The sequence below is a fragment of the Rhamphochromis longiceps genome, linkage group LG16 (assembly GCF_057381845.1).
Source record: "Rhamphochromis longiceps isolate RC_006_pf linkage group LG16, R_longiceps_female_GT1.1, whole genome shotgun sequence".
In the NCBI taxonomy this organism is placed as follows: Eukaryota; Metazoa; Chordata; class Actinopteri; order Cichliformes; family Cichlidae; genus Rhamphochromis; species Rhamphochromis longiceps.
In genome coordinates, this window is record NC_140572.1 from 32,897,408 (window position 1) to 32,921,546 (window position 24,139).

General features: G+C 40.6%; 2 protein-coding genes and 1 long non-coding RNA gene across 7 annotated transcripts in view; 1 reads left to right on the forward strand and 2 right to left on the reverse strand.

The window, feature by feature from the left end:
• The window catches only part of LOC146651458 (collagen alpha-3(VI) chain-like), a 106,578-nt gene that overhangs the window by 2,963 nt on the left and 79,476 nt on the right, over window positions 1-24,139 (reverse strand). For 3 of the 5 annotated variants that reach the window (XM_085383894.1, XM_085383895.1, XM_085383890.1), the window contains 36 exons: window positions 17,153-17,764; window positions 16,336-16,956; window positions 15,581-16,171; window positions 14,835-15,446; window positions 14,376-14,710; window positions 13,579-13,657; window positions 13,334-13,479; window positions 13,157-13,249; window positions 13,013-13,066; window positions 12,808-12,879; window positions 12,676-12,702; window positions 12,548-12,592; window positions 12,384-12,437; window positions 12,239-12,301; window positions 11,897-11,962; window positions 11,664-11,717; window positions 11,539-11,574; window positions 11,393-11,455; window positions 11,193-11,255; window positions 11,048-11,110; window positions 10,685-10,747; window positions 10,467-10,517; window positions 10,266-10,301; window positions 10,084-10,146; window positions 9,714-9,776; window positions 9,175-9,207; window positions 9,015-9,051; window positions 8,882-8,893; window positions 8,272-8,765; window positions 8,078-8,180; window positions 7,172-7,873; window positions 6,923-7,025; window positions 6,769-6,824; window positions 6,218-6,478; window positions 5,271-5,345; window positions 4,111-4,308 (listed from right to left, as the gene is read on the reverse strand). In XM_085383894.1, coding sequence (XP_085240020.1) covers window positions 4,111-4,308; window positions 5,271-5,345; window positions 6,218-6,478; window positions 6,769-6,824; window positions 6,923-7,025; window positions 7,172-7,873; window positions 8,078-8,180; window positions 8,272-8,765; window positions 8,882-8,893; window positions 9,015-9,051; window positions 9,175-9,207; window positions 9,714-9,776; window positions 10,084-10,146; window positions 10,266-10,301; window positions 10,467-10,517; window positions 10,685-10,747; window positions 11,048-11,110; window positions 11,193-11,255; window positions 11,393-11,455; window positions 11,539-11,574; window positions 11,664-11,717; window positions 11,897-11,962; window positions 12,239-12,301; window positions 12,384-12,437; window positions 12,548-12,592; window positions 12,676-12,702; window positions 12,808-12,879; window positions 13,013-13,066; window positions 13,157-13,249; window positions 13,334-13,479; window positions 13,579-13,657; window positions 14,376-14,710; window positions 14,835-15,446; window positions 15,581-16,171; window positions 16,336-16,956; window positions 17,153-17,764 — 6,099 coding nt within the window. The remainder of the gene's footprint in view (window positions 1-4,110; window positions 4,309-5,270; window positions 5,346-6,217; window positions 6,479-6,768; window positions 6,825-6,922; window positions 7,026-7,171; window positions 7,874-8,077; window positions 8,181-8,271; window positions 8,766-8,881; window positions 8,894-9,014; window positions 9,052-9,174; window positions 9,208-9,713; window positions 9,777-10,083; window positions 10,147-10,265; window positions 10,302-10,466; window positions 10,518-10,684; window positions 10,748-11,047; window positions 11,111-11,192; window positions 11,256-11,392; window positions 11,456-11,538; window positions 11,575-11,663; window positions 11,718-11,896; window positions 11,963-12,238; window positions 12,302-12,383; window positions 12,438-12,547; window positions 12,593-12,675; window positions 12,703-12,807; window positions 12,880-13,012; window positions 13,067-13,156; window positions 13,250-13,333; window positions 13,480-13,578; window positions 13,658-14,375; window positions 14,711-14,834; window positions 15,447-15,580; window positions 16,172-16,335; window positions 16,957-17,152; window positions 17,765-24,139) is intronic. The other 2 variants (XM_085383891.1, XM_085383893.1) reach the window with 2 other exon arrangements.
• On the forward strand, window positions 861-15,862 carry LOC146651459 (uncharacterized). Its single transcript, XR_014907859.1, has 3 exons — window positions 861-995; window positions 3,367-3,487; window positions 15,654-15,862. It is a non-coding gene; the product is annotated as an uncharacterized LOC146651459 (long non-coding RNA).
• On the reverse strand, window positions 21,512-24,067 carry LOC146651460 (collagen alpha-3(VI) chain-like). The gene is made up of 2 exons (XM_085383921.1): window positions 23,545-24,067; window positions 21,512-22,156 (listed from the first exon to the last, which is right to left on the reverse strand). The coding sequence occupies exons 1-2, from the start codon at window positions 24,065-24,067 to the stop codon at window positions 21,540-21,542; spliced, it is 1,140 nt and encodes a 379-aa protein (XP_085240047.1). The 3' UTR covers window positions 21,512-21,539.

Here is a 24,139-nt window from a genome sequence, read left to right on the forward strand (position 1 = left end):
TTTTGATTTTAAAATAATCTCTAGCAGCTTGAACTATATTAAAGGGTGCATTTTTAGGAATGACAGATGGTTGCAACTAGGCTAGGTTGGGCTCTGCTAGACTTCAAACAATGGCCTATTCATGAAGTAGCTGTATGATAAGCCTTTCTATGAACTTTTGCGAGATTTCGCAAAAGTTCATCTTCATTTTTTTTTCTCCCATGTCCCTTGAGGGGCTCCGTAATATATGTCAAAAATGACAATTTAAATAGTAAGTTTTGCATATCCAGTTGAGGCCCATGTTGCATACGTTGCATTAACCAGGTGATGGCACACTCCCACTGAAATCCTGACAACATCACTTACCCAGAGGTGGGTAGTAACGAGTTACATTTACTCCGTTACATTTACTTGAGTAAGTTTTTGAAAAAAATGTACTTTTAAGTACAGTGTGTGAATGTGTGTGTGAATGGGTGGATGACTGGATATGTAAAGCGCTTTGGGGTCATTAGGGACTAGTAAAGCGCTAGATAAATACAGGCCATTTACCATTTAAAGTACCTTTTTTGCACGATACTTTTTACTTTTACTTGAGTACATTTGTGAAGAAGAAACGGTACTTTTACTCCGCTACATTTGCAAAATTCGACTCATTACTTTTTTAAAAATAATTAGTTTAACACATTAGATAACATGCCACCAGTGGAGTTTCCGGTAACCTTTTTACCAATGAGATGTGGCCATGCAGTCACATGACCAGTTTGAAACTGTGGCGGGCAGAGCGATCCAAGCGTTTCAAAGTAGCGGACACACGGAAAGAAGAAACATGAAAACGTGGCAGAGTCTATGCTAGAGCTGAAGATGATGAACAGCATTTTCCTCACATACAAAGGATGTTTCGCTTAAAAGCAGTACAAAAGAACAGGTATGTCTTCAGTGTCGGTGTCTTCAGTGAGAGCCAAAACAAACCAACTTTTCAGCATGAAACAACTCAACTCGTGTAACCTGAGGAAACGGTAAGTTCTCTCTAAATATCTTTTTAGCTGTGGTAAGCTGGATGTCAGTCTTATGTTACAGCAGCTGTGTCGAGCTCGAGCTGCGAGTCATATTTTCGGCGCTACGTTGTAGTGAGATAAGTTTGTGGGTGTTTTGTGCAGCTTCGGCTGTCCTGTTAGCTGCTCGCTGGTTAGCCTATAAGCTAACAGCTAGCCTGGTTAATGACGCTGGAGTTCCACGAACATGCAAACAGCTTGTCTCTACTGCTTAAACTGTTAAAACAGAAGGCAATACTGCGGCTGACAGGGTTTATTATGCGAAACAGCAGCTTGTTTAGTTTAAACAGTCTGCATTAAGCTGGTCAAACACTGCGATTTTTTTTAGTCACGTTATTCCGCTCCTGCTCAAACTGTACAATTAAATAGCAGAGGTTAGAAGTTCATAGGTCACGATGCAGGGCCTGATGCTCTGATGCGACCTGAGTGCTCAAACTGTGCATCCATAACATAAAGCTTATCATACAAAATCTGTCTCTCGCTCTCCCTCTTTGTGTCTTTCACTCACACAGACACACCACCACCATCAACTTTGCTAAATTACTAATGAAAAACATTGACCAGGCAGCTGCAATTGAGCAGCAATGTCCATCCAACTCTTTTCATGGTTGTTGTAGTCGTGATAATTTTGTGAGGCCACATTGAAAAGCCTCCGATACGTAAGCGTAGAGCTGCCACCCAGGCAAAAGAAAAATAGAGCTATATCATGTTATAACGAACAATATACTTTTCATGTTTGTACAATATACATAATTATCACATTCGAAAGGTATATTGCACGAACATGAAAAGTATATTGTTAGAACAATAAACTTTTAACGTTATAACGTGATATAGCTCTATTTTTCTTTTGCCTGGGTGGCAGCTCTAGCTTACGTACTCGGATGAGCTTGCCTCATCCTACAAGTTGTGCCTCAATCTCTTGTGTCCAGATCACACGCTGCACTGACGTGCTGCTCCACCTTTTCACTTTCATTTCTGTGTTTGTGTGTGCGCAGTGTGAGAGGTTGCGTTGAGGGGCGACAGGATTTCAAACAGGTTTGATTATCATGGGACCATATGATTGATGATTGGGAGCTGGTCGTGAGGTGTTAACTGCTTTTCGTTACCCCATGTATACTACACGATGCACACACGATTAAGGCAAAACTCGGGCCGATCCCCAAAATGGTTGCGCGAGTGAAAAATCGTCTCAAAATGGGCCAAAAATCGCACAGTGTATGCCCAGCTTTTGGAGGCTAGCTCCAAACAAACATCTGCAGCTTGGCAGTGTATACAGCACTATAATGACCAGACCTACCGTAATTGTCGGGCTATAAGCTGCTACTTTTTGCACAAGCTTTGAACCCTGCGGCTTTTAGTCAGGTGCGGCTTTTCTGTTCCGCTGTTGTACGGCACTACGTTGCCTGGCGGAAGGGCATGTGATCAGACACACAGTATCGGGGTTCAAGAGTGGTATGTTGGTCACATGTCCATCCGCCAGGCAACATAGTGCTGTACAAGTAGCGTGAAAAACAAACTTCAAAGTAGCGCTATGCATTCAGCGGGAGTCGTGGATGACGAGCGGCGATAAACTTGCGAAAAGCAAGTTATGCTCAACTCCACCGGTGGAATCTGACAGCGTGGAAAAGTGTGCAAACATCCATGATCACCAACGGATTTCGAAGGGCTGGACTGCTGCATGATGGAGAGGAGGACACCGCCATGGCCCTTCAGAGGGTGTTCGACTCTGACACTGACAACGATGATTTGTTTGGTTTTGAAAGTGACAACGAAGGAAAGGAGCTGAGAGGGGATGACGTAGCCATCCTGAGCCTGTTCGTATCCAACACTGGAGAAGAGGACTTTGGTGGTTTTAGTGCGCAGGAAGATGGTGGTGAATGACTGACTTTTCTTCTTGTTAAAGCCGTGTCACTGCACCTGAGCCTAAAAGGTAGTCTGAATCTATTTCTCTGGTGTGCTGTAGGTTATTGTTATGTACTACATTTGTTACTCATTTATGAAGCACAGTACATGTTTCGTACTTGTAATTACCGCTACTTGTACATATACCTAAAAAGTTATGCAAATATGTACCCATAACTTGTTTTTCAAAATATTAATAAAAGGGGTGTGTCTCCAAACAGCCATCTCTTTCCTGACAATTCCCTTTGTGCATATTCTCTTACATATGACAAGTCAACATTGAAACACCTGCGGCCTTTAGTCAGGTGCGGCTAATGTATGTACAAAACAGGATTTTCCCCTGATTTTAGCTTGTGCGGCTAATATTCAGGTGCGCTTTGTAGTCCGGGAAATACGGTAATTCTTTTGAAAACCATACATCTTTCCACAGGTCTCCACTTCATCAGACATCACCTAGACACAGAGCTGGATGAGGCCAGCACAAACAGCGGCCTATTCGACGAAGATGGATCCATGGGGTCAGGAAAGCCAGAAGCAGGGGATCTGGAGAGGTACCTTTCATGTCCATTCACTGGAGGTGTGGATGTATTGCATGGCTTTCCTCACATCAAGAAGCTGTCGATCAAAGTCAATATAGCTCTTCCTGCATCTGGAGCTTGTGAAGGACTTGTGAGTCATGCAGGACTCCTGTTCACTGCTAAACAGTTACAGCTTCACAGAAAGAACCTTGAGAGCAAACTGCTGCTGAAGCTTAACCATCACCTCAGTGAGTGAAGAAATGGCATATTTTTCTAAATATGCAGAAATAAATGCACACCCATACAATTTATGGTATGAGTCACGGACCGGTACCGGTCCGTGACTCGTTTGGTACCGGGCCGCGAGAGTTGAGGCTCAGGTGTGAAATGTATGGTTTTCAGGGTTTTTATCGGTTTTCAGCGTTATTTTGTTACCGTTTTTATCGTTAACTCAGCTTTCCTGGGTCTTTTCACGTGTGTTATGAATAAATTTTCTTTTTTTCGGTACCGGAACTAGTTTTATTTTGTTGTATTTATCCGCAACACCTTAAAGGCCGGTCCGTGAAAATATTGTCCGTGGCGCAAAAAAGGTTGGAGACCGCTGTTTAAAGTAATGCTACTCTTACTTGAGTACAATTTTTTGATACTCGACCCACCTCTGCACTTACCTGACCTCACGCAGTTTTTCAAGCAGAGGGCCTCACTGTCGAACCTATTTCCATTCCCTCCACAACCTCCATACCAGAATTGTACACAGAACCCGTTCTTTCTGTCAAAGAACCACTTAGCCTCATAGTCTTTGCAGGGCATTCCAGGGTCATAGTCAAGCGAGCATGGGCCTGCCAATTCATTAACTAGAACATGCAGAACAAAAAACAAACAAACAAACAGATAGCTGTGATATAGCAGTGATGGAGGACAAATAGAGAAAGAGGATGCATTTGTGTGAGGATTAGATGAACAAATACAGCATACAACAAACTGTAAGCTTTGAAAGTAGCAAGTAAACAAATGTATTAGAAGTTCAGATGTATTTGAAAGGGGTTTTAAATTAGTTTAAGTGCCTGCAGAGGAAAAGAAATGGCATTCAGCATGAGACTATATCCACTACATGGGAGTCTGGATAATTGCAATATATTAGAAGAGGTTTTGCTTATTTAAAAAATAAAAAAGTTGTGATTAGAATGAAAGAAGATTATTTTTAAGTTTTCATGGATGGATCTGACAAGTTAGTTGTAACTAAATTCATTAAATGTTAGTTACTTTTGTGTTTTCATGCCTTAGTTGTGCTCTAAATTCTATGCCTTTCACAAGGACCAACAGCTATAAGGTTTCTTTTCCTTTGGTATTTTCTGATGAAACAAACTCCTTCATAGTGCCACACATTTTACCCACAAGTGCATTGTTTGTCACGATACATAAGGGAAAAGATTAGATTAACAAACCGAGACACTAGGGCTTAAACTGCCGATTTTGTAAGGTTTTGTAAACAACTTGCGGTGTATCTTTGCACGTACTAGTGACTTGATAAATAAAATATTAGTGCAGTAGTCCCATTTGATATTGCTGCATTACAGAAGACCACGATCTTTGACTTGAACCTACAGGTTTTATTTACATAGCTAATATAATACCTTGGAAACCCAGCAAAACACAACTCTATGGGGGCTACTTCGAAGATATATTACTGGCCCATTTTGATTACAGGTCCAATATACTGGTATTCCGATATATGGCTGCTAATTATATAGGAAATGTTATAAAAGCAAAGAAGTTTCCAAGCAATATACAGACACAAGCATGCAAAGTTACTCACCAGTTTCTGGTTTGTCCAGGGGTGTGGTATTTGGAGTACTTGTGTTTTGGCTGGCAAGCTTATGCTCAGCTGCTTCTGTGAAATAATAAATAATGTATTTGTCAATACAACTTTAAAAATAGAAAGCATGCAATAAATTAATTTATTTAGCTAGGAAAGGGCAATTCTTAGGGTGTGTCTGCGGCTTGAGGTGGTCCCTAAAACCAAAGAAGCTAAAACAAGCTAGTTCATTTTATTTTGCCATTTTGGGGAACTATTTAATTTGAATCACAGGGTTGGGACAGCTGTGAAATCAAGACCAGTGTTACATGGTGTTAATACAAATGTTAATACCAATGTCCACACATATTACAGTTTCTTCCTCCTGTACTGCAGTACCTATGTGGGGTAATCTGTATTCAAAGTATGGTAATCTGGTAGAGGTTGTATTCTATTCCATTCGGGGTAATTTATTTCGAGTCAAATCACACCAGTTGCCTCAGGGCACTTTACATTGCAAGGTAAAAATCCTACAGTGGTTTAAAAAAACAAAACAAAAAAACCCAACATCAAACAACTCTTTATGAGCAAGTACCTTTCAGCAAAAGATTGTTCCAATAATGAATGTACATGGTATACATCAGAATGCAGACACTTTTGTTTTGTTTATGATCTAATCACCATTAAGTTATCAGGCCTGTGGTAATTAAAAAAAACAAACTCTAATATACTGAGAATTATACACCCCTAAAATTTATTAGGATACACAACCTGTAATGGATAGTTACATCTGTAACAGCTTGAAGCTAGCTCTTTTTAAGTGGTCTCCATAAGAGCTTTTGAAGACTTCCACATTTGTGCTTGTGTACTTCTGTACCCCAATGGCATGTTTACAGTTGAATATGCAACACATGCAAAATATGAATGAATAATTTCTGAAAAAGCTAAAGCTGTCTTTATAAACTCACTTGTAGTAATGACGCCTTTGAGAGTAGAGACAATTTGGCCCTCGGCCGTGTAAGCTGTGACTACAGCCTGATACATTTGAGCACTTTCCAAGTTGTCCACAGCAAGCTCTGTACCCGACACATTGGTCTTCAGCACCAGTGCATGGTCATGGAGCCTCACCACAACAACCTCAAAGTAAACAAAGAGCTTTGCATCTGGCCTGCTCCAACGCAATTTCAAGCTGCTGGAGGTGACATTAGAGACGTGCAGCTCCTCTGCATCTGTGTGTAAGAAAATAACAGAAAAAGAGTATGTTGTAGTTGTGGTGGATGATGTCAACAAATGTTATTTTGCTGCATGGCCAAGAAGCATAAATTTATAAGTAATCTTTACTTTGTGAAGCATGATAAAAGTAATATTCTAAAACAAGTGTAAAAATATTATTGAATTATGGGCAGGCAATTTTAGCAGTTAGCGACAGTGTGTATGACTTAAAGTGACCAAAGCTGTCAGTACTTCTAGCCGAAAATGCAAAAGTAGTAAAGAAAAATTTGTTCAACAACAGTCTTACCCTTGTGCTTTCTTTCATGAACTGCTTGGTGATTTTCATGATGCTTCTGGTGTTTCCTACAAATGTGGCAATGTTAAGGGAAAAAAAATTGTAAAGAAAACCACCAATGTTTCCAGCATTAATAATACAGCATTACAAAAATTACAAAACTTACTCCACTTCCTGTGATGGTGTGAAGGGGTTTTTTAGTGGCTGGTCATTCTGAAACCACTTGCAGTTTTTGGAGACTTCAGGGGACATGTGGAAAGCATTTTCAACTGAAAAGCAATGCAACATAGAACACAACTAGTTCAGGATTTGTTAGACTGATGTAACAAATAGAATCTATTCTAAAATATTAAAAAAAGAAAAGCAAAAGGTGTTGAAAATGTATCATGCCCATCAAAATATATCTTGAACTTACTACTGATATACTTGGGCAGTAGCTGGCCAAAGGTCTGGATGTTTCTGTCATAAAAGTCTGAGCTACTCTTCAGCTGCTTGAAGAAGACATCTGAAGGCTCGCTGGCCATGTTTGACAAGACACTTGCATCCTTAGCACTCAATGTTTCACCTACACCAAAGATGACGAGGAAGTAGCCCCTGCACTTGACCTCAGTGGCAATGCGTATCAGCTGCTCCTGGTCTTGTTCCACACTTCCTGTCACAAACAGTATGAGTACCTTTTTGTCACGTTGTACAGGTGCCTTCTCAAACACTTGATCCACCGTCCTTTCAATTGCCTCTGCGAGTGCCCGGCCACCTTCCAGCTGGGGTGTTTTCTCTACCAGGAATTTGATAATATCTTGTGCTGAAGTGTGTTCAGTCAAGCCAATGTCAACATGAAGGGGGGACCCAGATTTGTTATTTAGGAACTCATAAGGTGCTTGCTGAATCACAGACACTCTGGCGTGGTTAGCAGATGATGTGGGATTTGAAGACACATGAAGATGCTCTACCATGTAAGATATATAGTGTTTAATCTCGGCAAAGACAGTTGGGTAGGTAGACTCAGAGCTGTCCATGACAAAAGCAATGTCAATGTCGACATCTGAGGTGAAAGATCTCCTATCTCGGCCAGCCGTTGGGGGAACATAGTCACAGATTTGGTCCGGAGAGCAGAAATCTTAAAAAAGAAGAAATAAAATTATGCATTTTTTTTCCTTTACATGGACTGAGACAATCTGTATTCAACAGTTTTTCATCTAGTCTCTTTTTATACAATGCTTGGAAAAAATGGCTCTATTCTTAGATAAAAGTACATCAAAATCTGACAAAATAAAAGTGAGAAGCTGTTTCATAAATACTAATCCACCCAAACAGGTCTTACCCAGGCAGACATGGCAGTTCATAACCTTCTGGATGACTGAATTGTACTGTGGACTATTAGCGTTGGGAAGGACAATGACCTGGGCCAGTGCTGTGTTGTTGGCCTGGTATACAAGGAGAGGAAAGTTATAAGTTGAATACAAACTGATGGCCTATAAGATTAACATTTGCTTTGGCTGTATGTTGTTATGTTACCTGCACCGCTCTGGAGAGTGCTCTGTCCTCCTGTCTGACCAGCAGCAAAGTGGCAATTCCAGCATTGTGAAGGCGGAGGGCTGCACGAGTAATTGCTTGTGGCCGACCAACTTGATCACCTACAAAGAAGATGGCTACCTTCCTTATGAGGAAGCCACTGCGTATCCTCTTGAAAGTGTTCTGGGCCACAAAGTTCATGGCTGTTTCCAAGTTGCGGGGCTTTCTTGTCTGTGGGATCTGAAGTCCTTCAATGCGTTCCTCCAGGGCACGTTTCTTCATGGCATCAGCAAACCGGACCTCAGTGGTGACTTCGTTGTTATACAGGGTCAAAGCAACACGAGCTCCTCTTGGACAGTTACTTTCAGCGATTGTAATTTTTCTGACTATGTTTAGGACTGTGTCACGCATGTTGTTGAAGACTGGACGGCCAAGGCCTTGTGAGATGTCGAGGGCAAAAGCCAGCTCAGTGGGGTAGAGTGGGCATTCCTGCTTACCTAATGATGTCAACATAAAGGATTTTTGTTCTCACTGTGGTTGTGGATACAGTACATAAACAAAAAGTCTAAGTCGAAGAAATTATTATTTCATTAGCAAATCATTTTGCACTTACCAAAGCAGCAAGCTGGTAAAGAAAATTGCACAGAATATGGTAAGATGTTTCATGAAGCACACAGTGCATAGGCATTAATAGTTCACAAAAATAAATTAAATCACATTGCTGAAAATTACTAAATTATACTTACGACAATTGTCTCTGATCTTTCTGACAAGGTCACATTGCTGAGGGAACAAAGAAACCACAGAAACATTTCTTTAAAAAAAGGCTGTGATGCGTAGAACTGAGTAAAGTTATGAGAATTATGCTCTGTTCAATGCAGTTCACACAAATATCTGATCAAATACCACAGCTCCTTGTCCTCTTTGTCCTTTGATACCCTGTTAGAGAGAAAACAGGGTATCAGCAACTAAATAAACATCCAGCCTAGGGGTGAGAGTTACAGCCAATATAATTCGATTCAGTTTTATTTATATAGCGCCATATCACAACAACAGTTGCCTCAAGGTGCTTTATATTGTAATGTAAAAGCCCTACAATAATACAAAGAAATCAGAGAAAACCCCAACAATCATATGACCCCCTATGAGCAAGAGCTTTGGCGACAGTGGGAAGAAAACTCCCTTGTAACAGTAAGAAACCTCAGAGAGAACCAGGCTCAGGAAGGGGGCAGTCATCTGCCGCAACCAGTTGGGGGGATAAGGTGAAGAGCTTACACTAATAGGTTATAAAATAATATAAAGAAATTGGCCATAACTGTGTATTTAAACATGAAACACCTGTATCTAGGCAAAGTTATAAATGAACTTGAAATAAACTTGTTGATGACATAATGTCATGCAAATTAAATTCACGCAAGTTGTAAAATAGATTTTTTGATGCTTACATATGGCCCAGGATATCCAACTTCTCCCTTTTGTCCCTGTGTACCAATATCCCCAGAGACTCCCTGGAAATAGTTAACAGTTAGGGGAAAGAAAGAAATTCACATTTAAAGCAGTTCAGATGTCCGTACTTTCAAACAGACCATCAGTCCCTGTACTTTGCTATCTTCAAACATAAAACAAATGTGCATGCAAGTCATTTGCTGCCAAGAATGCATGATATATATTTAAACCAAAACTTCAGAACCTGTCCTCTACTTCACAACAGCAAACACATCTGCTCAGCTGAGATCTGGAACAAAGCTGGGGCATCTGATGAAACTGTAACAGACGTGTATATTAACCTTATTCAAATGTGGACTTAAAACTTACCCTCTGTCCACGATTTCCTCTGGATCCAGGTCCACCCGAGGTGCCAGGGTCTCCAGCTGCTCCCTGAAATGATGGATAAAAAGAGGATAAATGGAAATGACGAGTATCTAATAATAAGTTTACTCATCTGAGGAAAACACAACAGTTTGTTTTAAAGGTTCACTGCTAGTGTTCTGCATTACCTTGGGACCTGGGAATCCTGGGAATCCTTCATCTCCCTGTAAAGAAGAATCACATATGCATTAAGTACTCTTTGTATAAAACTGCAAAAATAATTTTTATTTTGGATGCATCAGAGCCATCACCCTGTATACAGCTCTATTCAACATTACAGAAGGGGTTGTTATCTTTAATTAGGCATGTTCAGTTCACAAATCACTTGCCTTTCTTCCTTTAGGCCCTTGAACACCAAAACCATCTCTACCATCTTCACCCTGTAAAAGAAAAACATATTTTAATTCAAAATACTGGGGTAGCAGAGGGAAAACAATAGCAACGCTATCATCTTCCCTCCCCCCCAATTAAACAATAATTTCTTGCTCAATATTCAGAAAATTTACATTCAGTAACATTGCAATAAAATAAGATGATTTGCTCTTACAGGCTCTCCAAAGGGGCCAGGTGGTCCAACATCACCTTTAGGTCCTGGTTCTCCTGGCTCTCCCTACAAAGATATGAAGATAATGAAATACCTTTAGATGTAAGGTAAATGTCAAAGTGATGAATAAAGTGTGACTATATATATTTAATATGATTGGTTTACTATAGATTTAACTAATAACATGTGCTTGTTTTGCAAGGAGATCCTTAATGTTTTCTTACAGTGCTTTCTGGTTCACTGAAATAGACTCCACATGTATGTCCAGTAATGTGATAGAGCTTGGCTTAAGCCAGTGTGTTTATGATTAAATCAAACTTGTTATGAAAGAACATGAGCCACTCCAAATTTAGTTCCATTCAGTACCTTGCGGCCAAGAGGTCCTCTTCTACCTTTTTCTCCACTAGGACCTGGGGTACCTCCAGGACCCTAGAATAGAAGAAATTAGAACATTAAAATTAGATTTTGAATGCAATCAACATAGAAAATTTGACCTATTGTATTCACTCACTCTAGGTCCAGGATTTCCATCTTCTCCTCTTGCTCCTGGTGCACTATTTGGTCCAGGCGGACCCTTGGAAAAAGACAAATCCGCCATCAGTGATGCACCACTTACTTACATATTAGAGCTGCAGTACCAGTTCATGAGACAGACAGACAGACAGACAGACAGATATGCACCAAAATAGGGTGAGAAGATGACAAACTTACCCTTGGTCCATCAATACCAGACTCTCCCTGCACACCAGGCGATCCAGGGCCTCCAACATTTCCCTTTAATGATAATGCAGAAAGATGTTACTGTCATTACGAGGGCAGGTATTAAACTCTATTTTAACAATGAAAAAGGCACTTACAGCTGGTCCAAGTGAACCTCTTCTACCATTGGGTCCCTAATGAGGAATGAGTAAATTAAAAAAAAAACTTCATTAACATAATCTTTGGCAAGTAAGTGATCAGAAAAGACAGTGAAAGCGTTTACCCTTCTTCCAGGTTCACCAGGGCCTCCCCTCCTTCCATCCTGACCAGGCTCTCCCTGTCATACAGGACAAACATCCCAGTGAATTAAATTCATGCTGAGAAATATCCAAAAAAAAATAAAACAACAAAACAAACGAACAATATACAAGAGATATTAAGCCTCAAAAATTAAATTGAGTACAGAGATGCAGAATTTATTTCAGCAGCACTATAATTAGCTCAGGGGGGTATTACCGCTGGTCCAGCATCACCAGGGTCTCCTTTGGGTCCTGCCTGGTTGTTATCTTGTCCAGTTGTTCCCTATTAAACAGAAATCACTCTTTCAGTCGCTGCTACATCCAAACACCAATAAATACAAATTTGTCTTAAAAAAACCAAACAAAATAACCATATTTAAACATTGCCTTAATCACAAGAACTGTATTCATTAGAAAGTAAGTATGTGCAGCTTCACATGAAGCATTAGTAACACTCTCTTCTTACACATTCCTTTCTCACATACTATGTATGCATGCAAAATAAAAGTGATGCACATAAAATCAGTCAAAAACTATGCCATAATAATCAGCTTCTTACAGGGTTTCCTCTGATTCCCTGTTGTCCTATGTCTCCTGTTTGTCCTTTGGCACCTTTGGGACCCTAAAAAAACAAAAGAATTTCTCAGCATTAACCATATTCAGTATTAAGAAAAAAAACAACCCAGATGCATCTAGTCACTCACTCTTCTGCCAGGGTTTCCTCTTTCTCCAGGGGGCCCAGCCACACCACTTTTGCCCTAAAACCAAATCAAACACAGCCTTTAAAGCTGATAATTTTATATGATTTTGTATGATTAATTGTTAATATATGGAACACATAGCATAAAAGACAAAATACATGACTCACCTCTTCTCCATTGATGCCATCAAGACCAAGTTCTCCAGCTTCACCCTGAAATAAGGGGGCAGTGGGTTAGCCTTTTTTTGTCAGAATGTAAGAAAGAAAGAAAGACAGAAAGAAAGAAAGAAACGTACCTTTTCTCCTGAGTATCCACGAGACCCCTAAATAGAAATAAAGAGTGTTAGATTATTGTATTCACGAACAAAACAATATATAACAATTAAACCATACAACTTGAATGGCAGGGTTAATATTAAAGGGCTTACCTTGACACCTCTCTGGCCAGGACATCCTTGGAAACCCTGGGTTCCATTCACACCAGGAGGACCCCGTTCTCCCTGTATTAACAGAACATGACAACAAAATTCACTGACAAAATACCACAGAACAGAATCTTAAGAAAGGACACAGAGAGGTGATAAATGAAGAAGATAATAGAACAACAACCATAAACAAAACATTCAAACTTACAGGTCCACCTTCATCTCCAGGATGTCCTTGACTTCCTGACAATCCTGGACCACCCTGACAGACAAAAACAAAACATATATAAGCTTTGTAATTAAAAACAAAATCTCCAAGTATAACTGAGGGGTATTTTTTAGGATAAGATACCTTAGATCCAGGCTGTCCAACTCCTCCTCTGTCTCCTCTGTTGCCAGTACATTTGCATGGCACTCCACAGATCTCTCTTTCTGCAATGTTGTCCTGTGCAGTAAAAGAAAGCATTTTCAGTTTATGGGTGTCATAAATGAAAGGCATAGTTTTTATGTATTAATCATCAGTACCCACCAGTTCTTCCAGAAGCTCATAGTCCAAGTCCATGATATTCAGTCTTAAGGGTCTTGTGTACCTGAAGCCACGACCAAATTCTAATAGCGACGCCTCTTCCAAATTGGGTACCCCCTCCAACCCAACCAGAATGAAACTGTTCACTCCTGTTTTCCAAAACGCAACATATTTAAGTTCACTAATTACCTTTGCGATTTCAGGATAGATAATACCTGAGTGCACTTTATGTTTCATCATCTTTTTACCTGACAGCCGAAGCTCCTCAACTCGCCTTTTCATTTCAGCATATGGAGCATCAATACCATCAGTCAGATGAATAACAACCTTCAGGGGAAAATAGCAAAAATACAAGTTTTATACTTTCTTAATTTTCAAGTTTCTAATAGTCTTTTCACTGTATAAACTCTAAAGTTTAAACTCTACAGTTTGGCAAAAAGGTTTTTTAGCCTTGATCTTATTCTTTAATATTAAAAAAATACAATTAATATACACTGGCAGTGACCAATTCAAGGACAAACCTAAACAACTGACCCCAACAATGAGGGGATCTGGCTGATTTCATGTGAAATTTTTACTTTAGCTCCAGGAAAGATTCAAGGTCATGGCATACTAAAGCTATTCTGATGGTATATGGTGTCCCAGGTAAAAACCAACAACCTAAAAAAAGCTTTTGGTTTGTTTGTGTTTTTTTGTTTTGTTTTGGGGTTTCTTTGTTTTTTTGCTTGTTTTGTTTTGGGTTTTTTTGAGTTTTGTCGGCAATGTCTATAGGTCAAACTAACTCAGCTCAATAATTACACTAAGTTGCTAAACCAATCAAGTCAGATTATTAATACATGAATGAAACGTTAACTAAGAAGTGCATCAGTTGAAGCAAATGCACAAGAGAAATTTTATGACTCTTGTGACAATACATGACATTTTCAACATCAACTTGAGATATACATTATTTTAGCAGATATTGAAATATTCCTAGAATAGCCCTGACACCGACACATGTAAACTGCTTGGGCCATTTCTACTTTAGTATATTTGAGTAACTAACCTTGACAGTGTCATCCTGTCTGACTTTGAATCTGTTGGTGTAAGCTGATATGGTCTTGCCATTGAGAACAAAGGGGCCACGACTCCGCAAAGCTCTGAAAGCCTCAAATAACTCATCTGGATTTGTTGTGAAGTCCAGCTGGACCGGCTCAGAAGCAGAATCCATGGCCAGCATGCCCACTTGTACAGATGGAATCTGCCCATCGGAGCAGCTAATGGATGCCATTTTGGAAATCCTCTGCAAAATAGCCTCCATCTTGCTCTGGAGGTTGGTCTGAGAACTGAAAATATTCTGGGCGGACACATCAAATCCGACCAACACTTCTATATTGGAGGCTGTAAAACATAATATTATTTTACCTTAGACACTTTTGGTCACCCCAAATCATGTGACAACCTTTAATCATTTAATTTAATGTATCATCGACAAGCAAGAAACACATAATATTACTTCTCTTACTTTTAGCAAGTTCTTTCGCACCGACACACAGCTTCCCTTTTACTTCATCATCCAGAGTTTCCAGGATTTGTTCATTGAGCTCTGAGAGTTCCTGAACGGTACTTGCTCGAGCCACCATGGAAGGTTCACTTGCCAGGTTTTCCAACTCATTCTGAATGTTGCCCACTCCCACTGCAAAGACTCTCACACCTTTATTCTTCAAGCCAAGCACTGCTGATTTACTGTCATCAGCTGAGTTTCCTCCAGTGACAGTTATAAGAATTTGAGGAGTGCCCTCATCAGCCCTACTGCCCCTTTGTTTAGAAAAGTAAACATCTTGAATAGTGCGAAGGGCTGCACCGGTGTTCAGTCTGCGTCCACCTTTGTACTCTATTTGACCAAGAGCATTTAGCATATCATCCCTGTTACTGTATGTGTTGAGGTAAAAGCCATCATTGACATCTTCAGCATAATGTGCCAAGCCAATCTGTAAGTTATCTCTCTCAGTGAAGAACAGATCAATTAAGTTGTTGATAAAAATCATGATTTCTTTGAAGTCCTCACGGCCCACATTAATGGAGCCATCCACCAAAAACACTATATCAGCCTTTTTAGATGGAGGCAGGCCTGGTGCTACAAGAAGGGAAATACAGATATGTTAAGATATGTTTATATTGAAAATATTTACCTTGGTTTTTAGTCCAAATCCACAACACGTCCTAATCATTCTAGGCCCTGTAAAATGAGTACATTTTAGTGTTACTTACTTGGAGTGTCATATCCTGGTGTATCCTCAACAACATTCAACCTGTTAATAAACTTGTCCTTTATTGTTGGCAGGTTTGAGAACTTAGAAACCTGAATGACATCAGCGGAGCTCTTGGAAATACTCATCAGTTGCCTTGTGTCAGCACGATCAGCACCAATACCAATACAGTTAACTCGGGAGGTCTTGAGCAAAGGTCCATAGAGGGAAACATCTTGGGGTGAACGTCCACCTGTGAGAACCACAAGATGCTGGGAGGCCTCAGTTGGTCGAGCACCAGCAAAAGAGTTTAACTCAAAGCGCAGAACGTGATCAATAGCATCAGCCAGGTCTGACGATCGTCCACCCATCTGACGGAGTCTTCTGATAGCAGAGGAAACAGCTGCCTTGTTGTTGTGTGAATTGAGCGAAAATTCAGTTTTAACTTTGTCTGCATACTGGACAAGAGCGACACGAATTTTATCGGGCTGCACATCAAGTTGTTCAACAATTTTGAGGATGAAGTCACGGATGTGAGCAATCCCTTCAGAATCTGTATTATCTGAGCCATCAATTAGGAAAATAATGTCCTTTTTCCCGAGATCTAGAATGACTGAAAAAAAAAAAAACACAACATAAGGAAAGAAATGCCTCCATAACAGTGAAGGTAAATTATAAAAAGCAAATGATGTAGACAATCAGTAACTGCCTTTAGCACTTTCAGTTGAACTTAATTGGAGTCTTAAATATACAGAATGATTACACACTATTTCTTACCTTCTGGGACACGAGTATAAATTTCAGTGATATCATCGGTGGATATTTTCTTGACTGAATCAATAAGCTGTTTTTCCACCTTTGAAAAATCTCTCAAGCTGTCAACTGTATACACAAGCTCTGGCTTCATGGAAATCTGTCTCAGTTCATCTTGGTCTGCATTTCTTGTACCAATGGCCAGAGGTGCTATCAGGCTTTTCTTGAGTTCATTGGCTGAGCTGGATACATCATCAGTAGATTTGCCAGCCGTAACTAGAATGAGGAATTGAGGCACACGTTCCTCAAGACGGCTTCCGCCTGATCTCTGGTAGACTCTTCTGGCGACAAACTCGAGAGCACGTCCTGTGTTTAGATTATTTCCACCTTTGTTTCGAAGTCTCGACACGGCCTGGAGCACTTCATTTTTTGTTGAGTGTGCATTCAATAGAAATTCTATCTTTGGATCATCGCTGTACTGAACCACTGAAACTCGGACCTTATCCAGTCCTACATCCAGCTTCTCCACAACTCTTCCTATCATATCACGGATGGAAGGGAATTCACTACGCACTGCTGTTGTGCCATCAATAAGAAATACAACATCCCTTTTTTCTCCTCCTGTGGGTACAGATGGTACTGGTGCTTGAAAGGAATAGAAGCAAAATAACACAGTCTGATTACTAATCCTGAATGGAGAGTTCCTAATAGTGTACACAGATAAATATATATAACATACAGTATGATTTGGGGTATAATTCTAGCTTTAATATAGTAGTAACACAGTAATAATATAAATGAGGACTGTGTTAACCTGTAGATTTTATTAAATTCAATTTACCTTCATAAGTTGGGAACTCTGGACGCAACCTGCTGATGTCATCATCTGACAGCTCAGTGAGTTTGTTGATTAATTCTTCTTGAACTGTGTACAGGCCAGGAAGGTCATCTATTACGTGGGCGTAATTGGAGATATACGACACCACCCTCAGCTCTGTGGGGTTCACATCCCTGGTCCCAATGCTGAATGGAAGAACTCTAGATTGTTTAAGAGAAGAAGCTGCACGACGGACATCATCTGTAGAAGGCCCACTAGACACAACAATAACAAATTGTGGAACACCATCCTGTTTTCTGCTACCCCGTGCTGCTGTCAGAATATCCTGATTGAGAAACTGTAAGGCCTGACCCAGGTTACGTTGTGTTCCACCTTGCTTCCTCATTCCCTTGATGCCATTCAAAACACCTTCTTTGGTTGTATGTGTGTTTAAATACATATTAGCCCGAGCAGTGTCACCATACTGGACCACACCAACACGGATTTTATTTTCGCCCACATTGAGACTCTCGACGACCCTGCGGATAAACTCCTGGATGATTGGAAATTCCCTTCCAACGCCATCAGATCCATCAACGAGGAACACGACATCCTTCTTGGGGCCCTGTGATGCAGCTGGAAAAGACAGAAGTTGATATTAGGCTCAGTTTCATCAATGTATGACAATAAAATGGTCGTATTGGTGGTAAATTGAGCCTAAATGTTTTTTTATCATGAAGATTCTGGTGCATATTCGAAGAAATAAGTCACTTTTTTCCTGTTTTTGACAAAAAAAAAGTTGTATATCTCTTAATATATCTTACTCATTTCCAAGTTTTTCAAAACTTTCAGCTAGAAAGTTTCATAAAACCCCAAATTAGATCAAATTACGAAAATTTTACATTTCAACACCGGTTCTCCAAATGAGAAACTCAAAAAAATTAGACTTTAGGTATGACCCCAAATGAATGAAAAGAAGGCCCTTTTAAAATGTTCTTCTGATAATCAAACATTCTTGAGAGCTCTATATTTAAAAAAACAAAACAACAACATAATTTTACGTCACCCAGCAGCCTAAAGCTGTTGCAGCATAACTAACGGAGGATTCAAGGTCACCTGATCCAGGAAGTTTTTAGGACAGCGCAACAATAATTAATTACAATAGTCCAGCCTAGGAGTAATAAATTCAATAACTAGTTTGTCAGCATCACTCCGAGACTTGATGTTTTTATTTTTGTTTATTCATTTATTGCACAATTGCTGCAATAAATTTAATGTGCTGAATATGCACATTAAAGGACGTATCCTGGTCAAAAATGACTGGATAAGAACGTTTGATCTGTCTTGTGGCATCTATTGTAATACATTATTGGTTTGTAAATCACTGCACAAAAAATGCCTGAGACATTGCCTGCATTTTAATGTAAATAGTTATGTATATATTTATGTTGTTTGCAAAATTTGTACATAAGTTTTTGAAATTAAATTTATATTTGACTTTCAAGTTGGGCGCCTCCTGGGTGAGGTGTTCCAGGCATGTCCCACCGGGAGGAGGCCCCGGGGCAGACCCAGGACACGCTGGAGAGATTATATCTCTCGGCTGGCCTGGGAACGCCTTGGTATTCCCCCGGATAAGCTGGAGGAGGTGGCTGGGGAGAGGGAGGTCTGGGCCTCTTTGCTTAGGCTGCTGCCCCCGCGACCCGGCCCCGGACAAAGCGGATGAAGATGGATGGATGGATGGACTTTCAAGTTATGAAAATGATCTGTTAAACATGTTTGTGGGTATATTCAGAGAGACAGACAGATCCTATTTAAGTTTAATTGCAGGACTTTATTGAACAGTCTCAAAGAATAAGAGCTCAACAGAGCTCTGACTAATTGTCAGCCTGGCTACAGTGGTGAAAAGAAAACTGGAGTTGACTTGGTTTTAAGGATCATTGGTTAACAGTAAGATATCCTGGTTATCCAGAGATCTCTACAGTATAGATAAATTTGTATAGATAGCAACATGTTTTCTAGAGCTTACATGTTACCTGCATTAAAGTATGTGTGTGTCTGTGAGTTATACAAGGGACTCAATCACTTTTGATTGCAAACTGTCTTCATCGGTGGAGCCTCAGCATTGTAATCAGTTAGAATTCATATGCATTATTAATCATTTATAACACTTTTAATGGCATTATGAGATAAAAGAAATGAGTGGGGCTAGAATTTAGGCAACTACTCTGCATGTTGGCACATGGCATGTGACAAATTGATTCATTTCATGTATAATGATTTATATTATTAAATGCTTTTAACTATAGTAGTTCAAAAAGTGACAAATTCTACAGATGTAAAAGACGTGAGGTTATTTGGTGAAAATAGCAGTGAAAGAATCGTTGGTTTAATGGATAACAAACTAAATAAGATTGGTGGCTGGGGGATAATAATGAAAACTGCAGCCTCAAAACACAATTTAAAATGAACTTCAAAAATAAGAAGTTCAAAAGAGTGATTGACAAAAAATTAAATATCATAGCTTAAAGCAGATGATGGAAAGTTCTGTGTTCTCACAGAAGTTCAGACGATCATACTATGTTCTCAAAGTCTTAAAGACAATAGCCTGGCCAACTTCTGTTTAAGAAAGACCAAAGCATGCTTCCAACTGGTTTGAAATGCACCAGAAAATCACATTCATTTATTTGCTTTTCCTCACTGTAGCTGAAATTAGTAACTTTTGGAGCCAGCATTAGGATGTGTCTGACAACGTACCAATTATGGTTGGTAATTCTGGGGTGACTTCAATAACTGCAACCTCCACAGAGGACTCAAGTTGCTGTTGCACTTTGGGTAGGTCAGTAAGTTCAGACACAGATAGAGCATAACTGGGCTCGCCAGTTATGGTCTGAAGTTCTCTGGGGTCAGAGCCTCGGGTTCCAATTGCAATGGTCAAGACACCCAGCTGTTTGAGAGCAGAGGCTGGTTCATCAATACTGTCAAATGATCTTCCACCAGTGATCAATATTAGGACCTGCGGAACTCCTGATGGTCGCCTGCTTCCGGCAGAGGCCGTGAAGACGTTATCCTTCAAATACCGGAGAGCTGCTCCAGTGTTGAGGGGTCGTCCGCCTTTGTGCCTCAAACCTCTGACACTGTCAAGGACCTCTCTTTTTGTGGTGTAAGTGTTCAGATAGAACTGGATGGCTGGATCGCTGCTGTACTGAACAACCGACACACGGTCTTTGCCATCATCCACACTGAGTGTGTCTACTTGTTTTTGGACAAAGTCTCTCATAGCTGGGAATCCACTTCTAGTAGCATCAGATCCATCCAGCAAAAACACCACATCCCTTCCTGCTGGCTGTCTGACCACTAAGAGACATGAGATTTACCATATGTTTAACTTGGTCAATCAAATATTTTGCAGCTAAAAAGCACCATGGTAAAAGTGAACTCTTTCTTTACAACCACAACTATTTTGTAAAAAAACAAACAAAAAAACAAACAAAAAAAGAACTAAAAAAAAAGGAAAAACAATCCACTGGCTGATTAAACACAGCAAAACCAAATGATTTCTTTTCACACTGTTTCCTACAATGATACTGGACTTTGAAGATGGGTCATGTTCTTACCAGTCACTGTTGGGGTCAAAGGTGTGACCCTCATTGGCACTGTGCTCAATACAGAAGAGAGCTGTTCTTGAACATTGGGAAGGTCAGTGAACTCAGACACAGATACAGCATGACTGGGCTCGCCAGTTATGGTCTGAAGTTCTCTGGGGTCAGAGCCTCGGGTTCCAATTGCAATGGTCAAGACACCCAGCTGTTTGAGAGCAGAGGCTGGTTCATCAATACTGTCAAATGATCTTCCACCAGTGATCAATATTAGGACCTGCGGAACTCCTGATGGCCGCCTGCTTCCGGCAGAGGCCGTGAAGACATTATCCCTCAAGTACCGGAGAGCTGCTCCAGTGTTGAGGGGTCGTCCGCCTTTGTGCCTCAAACCTCTGACACTGTCAAGGACCTCTCTTTTTGTGGTGTAAGTGTTCAGATAGAACTGGACGGCTGGATCGCTGCTGTACTGAACAACTGACACACGGTCTTTGCCATCATTCACACTGAGTGTGTCTACTTGTTTTTGGACAAAGTCTCTCATAGCTGGGAATCCACTTCTAGTAGCATCAGATCCATCCAGCAAAAACACCACATCCCTTCCTGCTGGCTGTCTGACCACTAAGAGACATGAGATTTACCATATGTTTAACTTGGTCAATCAAATATTTTGCAGCTAAAGAAAAACATCTTGAAATTGAACTCTTTCTTCGCAAGCACAACTATTTAAAAAAAAAAAAGACAATCCACTAGCTAACTGAACACAGCAAATCACATTTGGTTTCTTTTCACACTGTTTCCTACCATGATACTGGAGATTACAAAGGAGTCACGTTCTTACCGGTCACTGTTGGTGTCATGGGTGTGGCCCTCACTATCACTTTGCTCATTACAGAAGAGAGCTGTTCTTGGACACTGGGAAGGTCAGTGAACTCGGACACTGACAGAGCATAACTGGGCTCATATGATATTTTCTGCAGCTCTCTAGCATCTGAGGTCCTAGTTCCAATGCCAATCACATAAATGCCCTGCTGTTTGAGAGCTGAGGCTGGGCTATCTACATTGTCAAAAGACCTTCCCCCAGTTAGTAAGATCAATATCTGTGGGACACCCTGCAGGCGTCTACTTCCAGAGGAGTTTGTAAAGACGTTGTCTCTGACGTATTGGAGAGCTGCCCCAGTGTTTAGGGGTCTTCCTCCTCTGTGTCTAAGCCCTCTGACCGAGTCCACCACATCCTCCCTTGTGGTATATGTGTTCAGATAGAAATGGACCCCTGGTTCTCTGCTGTACTGGACCACAGAGACATGGTCTTTGTTTTCTCCCACATTGATTTTCTCCACCACTCTCTCTACAAAATCACGCATGGCAGGAAAGCCATTCCTTGTGCCATCAGAACCATCCAGAAGGAATACAATATCTTTTATGTCACGTGAAGCTGAGAAAAGACAGTAGGACAAAAAAATGAAAACCTTTCACAAAGCTTGTGAGATTATCTTTCACTGGCACACTAATATTTTAACAACACTAGCCTGGCCTACTTCTGTTTTAGAAAGACCACAGTAGGGCTGCCACGATTTGTCGACTAGTCACGATTACGTCGACTATCAAAATCGTCGACGACTGATTTAATAGTCGACGCGTCGTTTGAAGCTTTGTAAGATCGCAAAAGACGCAGGAATAAGTGGCAGGATTTAAGAGTGTAATAACGGACTGAAACAGAAGATGGCAGCATTGCATGTACAAGGATGTCAGCTACCGTTAAACCCCGAAGAAGAAGAAGAAGCAGCTGTGTCCCAGAATTCATAGCGCGGCCCAGCGCAGTTTCCAACAATGGCGGCAGCTGGTTAGTTTTAATGTTACTCTTATTATTCTTTCTGGGTCACAAAATAAACGTTTAACATATTTTCAGGCGAGAATGTAGCTGTGTAAACCTCAAATATCTGCTCAGTTTATCAGGACACCACATATTTTCAAAAGCGCTCCGACGTTTTCGGAGACATCTGTTACCCACTAGCTCGTTAGCGAGCGGGGGGCTAGGCTCACTAGCGCCGTGAGAACACGGGACTCCCCGCAAATCGTTTTCAAACCCACCGCCGTCTTTCGCTACTCAGGTTAAATATATATGAGTCACTTAGATAACTTAAAATGTTATTGTTTGGCTTTTTTTTTAGTATTTTATTTGTTCCTGAGTAAATCAGTTTGTCTGAGATTAAAGTTATAGTTTTTACACAGCTGAATAAACGTCAAGCAGACAACTGATTATCAGAAGTGTGAGATGCTCCAGAATATACTCCAGTGTCCTGTTATATTTTAGATAGCAAGGAGTTTATTAAACTTCACCGAAACAATCCGCAAATTTCATTAAAATTTAATAAACTATCATCTTGTCTTTATTTTTAGTTAGCACAGACCTTAATCAGAATCAGAATACTTTATTGATCCCTGGGGGAAATTATTTTTTGTTACAGTGCTCCATTTTAAACCAACATTAAGACAAGACAGACAATACGCTAACTAAGAATAAACACTTAAAGCTGTAAGCTAATGATAGTTATATAAGAGCAGATGCTGCTGGTGCAATAAGCTGTAGTTTTGCGTCCAATGGATGATGATCTGATTAGTCGACTAATCGCAAAAATAATCGGTGACTAGTCGACTATCAAAATAATCGTTTGTGGCAGCCCTAGACCACAGCATGCTACCAACTGGTTTGAAATGCACAAAAAACCTATACACACATCACATTCATTTATTTGCTTTTCCTCACTGTAGCTGAAATTAGCAACTTTTGGAGCCAGCAATAGGATGTGTCTGACAACGTACCAATTACGGTTGGTAATTCTGGGGTGACTTCAAAAACTGCAGCTTCCACAGAGGACTCGAGTTGCTGTTGCACTTTGGGTAGGTCAGTAAGTTCAGACACAGATAGAGCATAACTGGGCTCGCCAGTTATGGTCTGAAGTTCTCTGGGGTCAGAGCCTCGGGTTCCAATTGCAATGGTCAAGACACCCAGCTGTTTGAGAGCAGAGGCTGGTTCATCAATACTGTCAAATGATCTTCCACCAGTGATCAATATTAGGACCTGCGGAACTCCTGATGGCCGCCTGCTTCCGGCAGAGGCCGTGAAGACGTTATCCCTCAAGTACCGGAGAGCTGCTCCAGTGTTGAGGGGTCGTCCGCCTTTGTGCCTCAAACCTCTGACACTGTCAAGGACCTCTCTTTTTGTGGTGTACGTGTTCAGATAGAACTGGACGGCTGGATCGCTGCTGTACTGAACAACCGACACACGGTCTTTGCCATCATCCACACTGAGTGTGTCTACTTGTTTTTGGACAAAGTCTCTCATAGCTGGGAATCCACTTCTAGTAGCATCAGATCCATCCAGCAAAAACACCACATCCCTTCCTGCTGGCTGTCT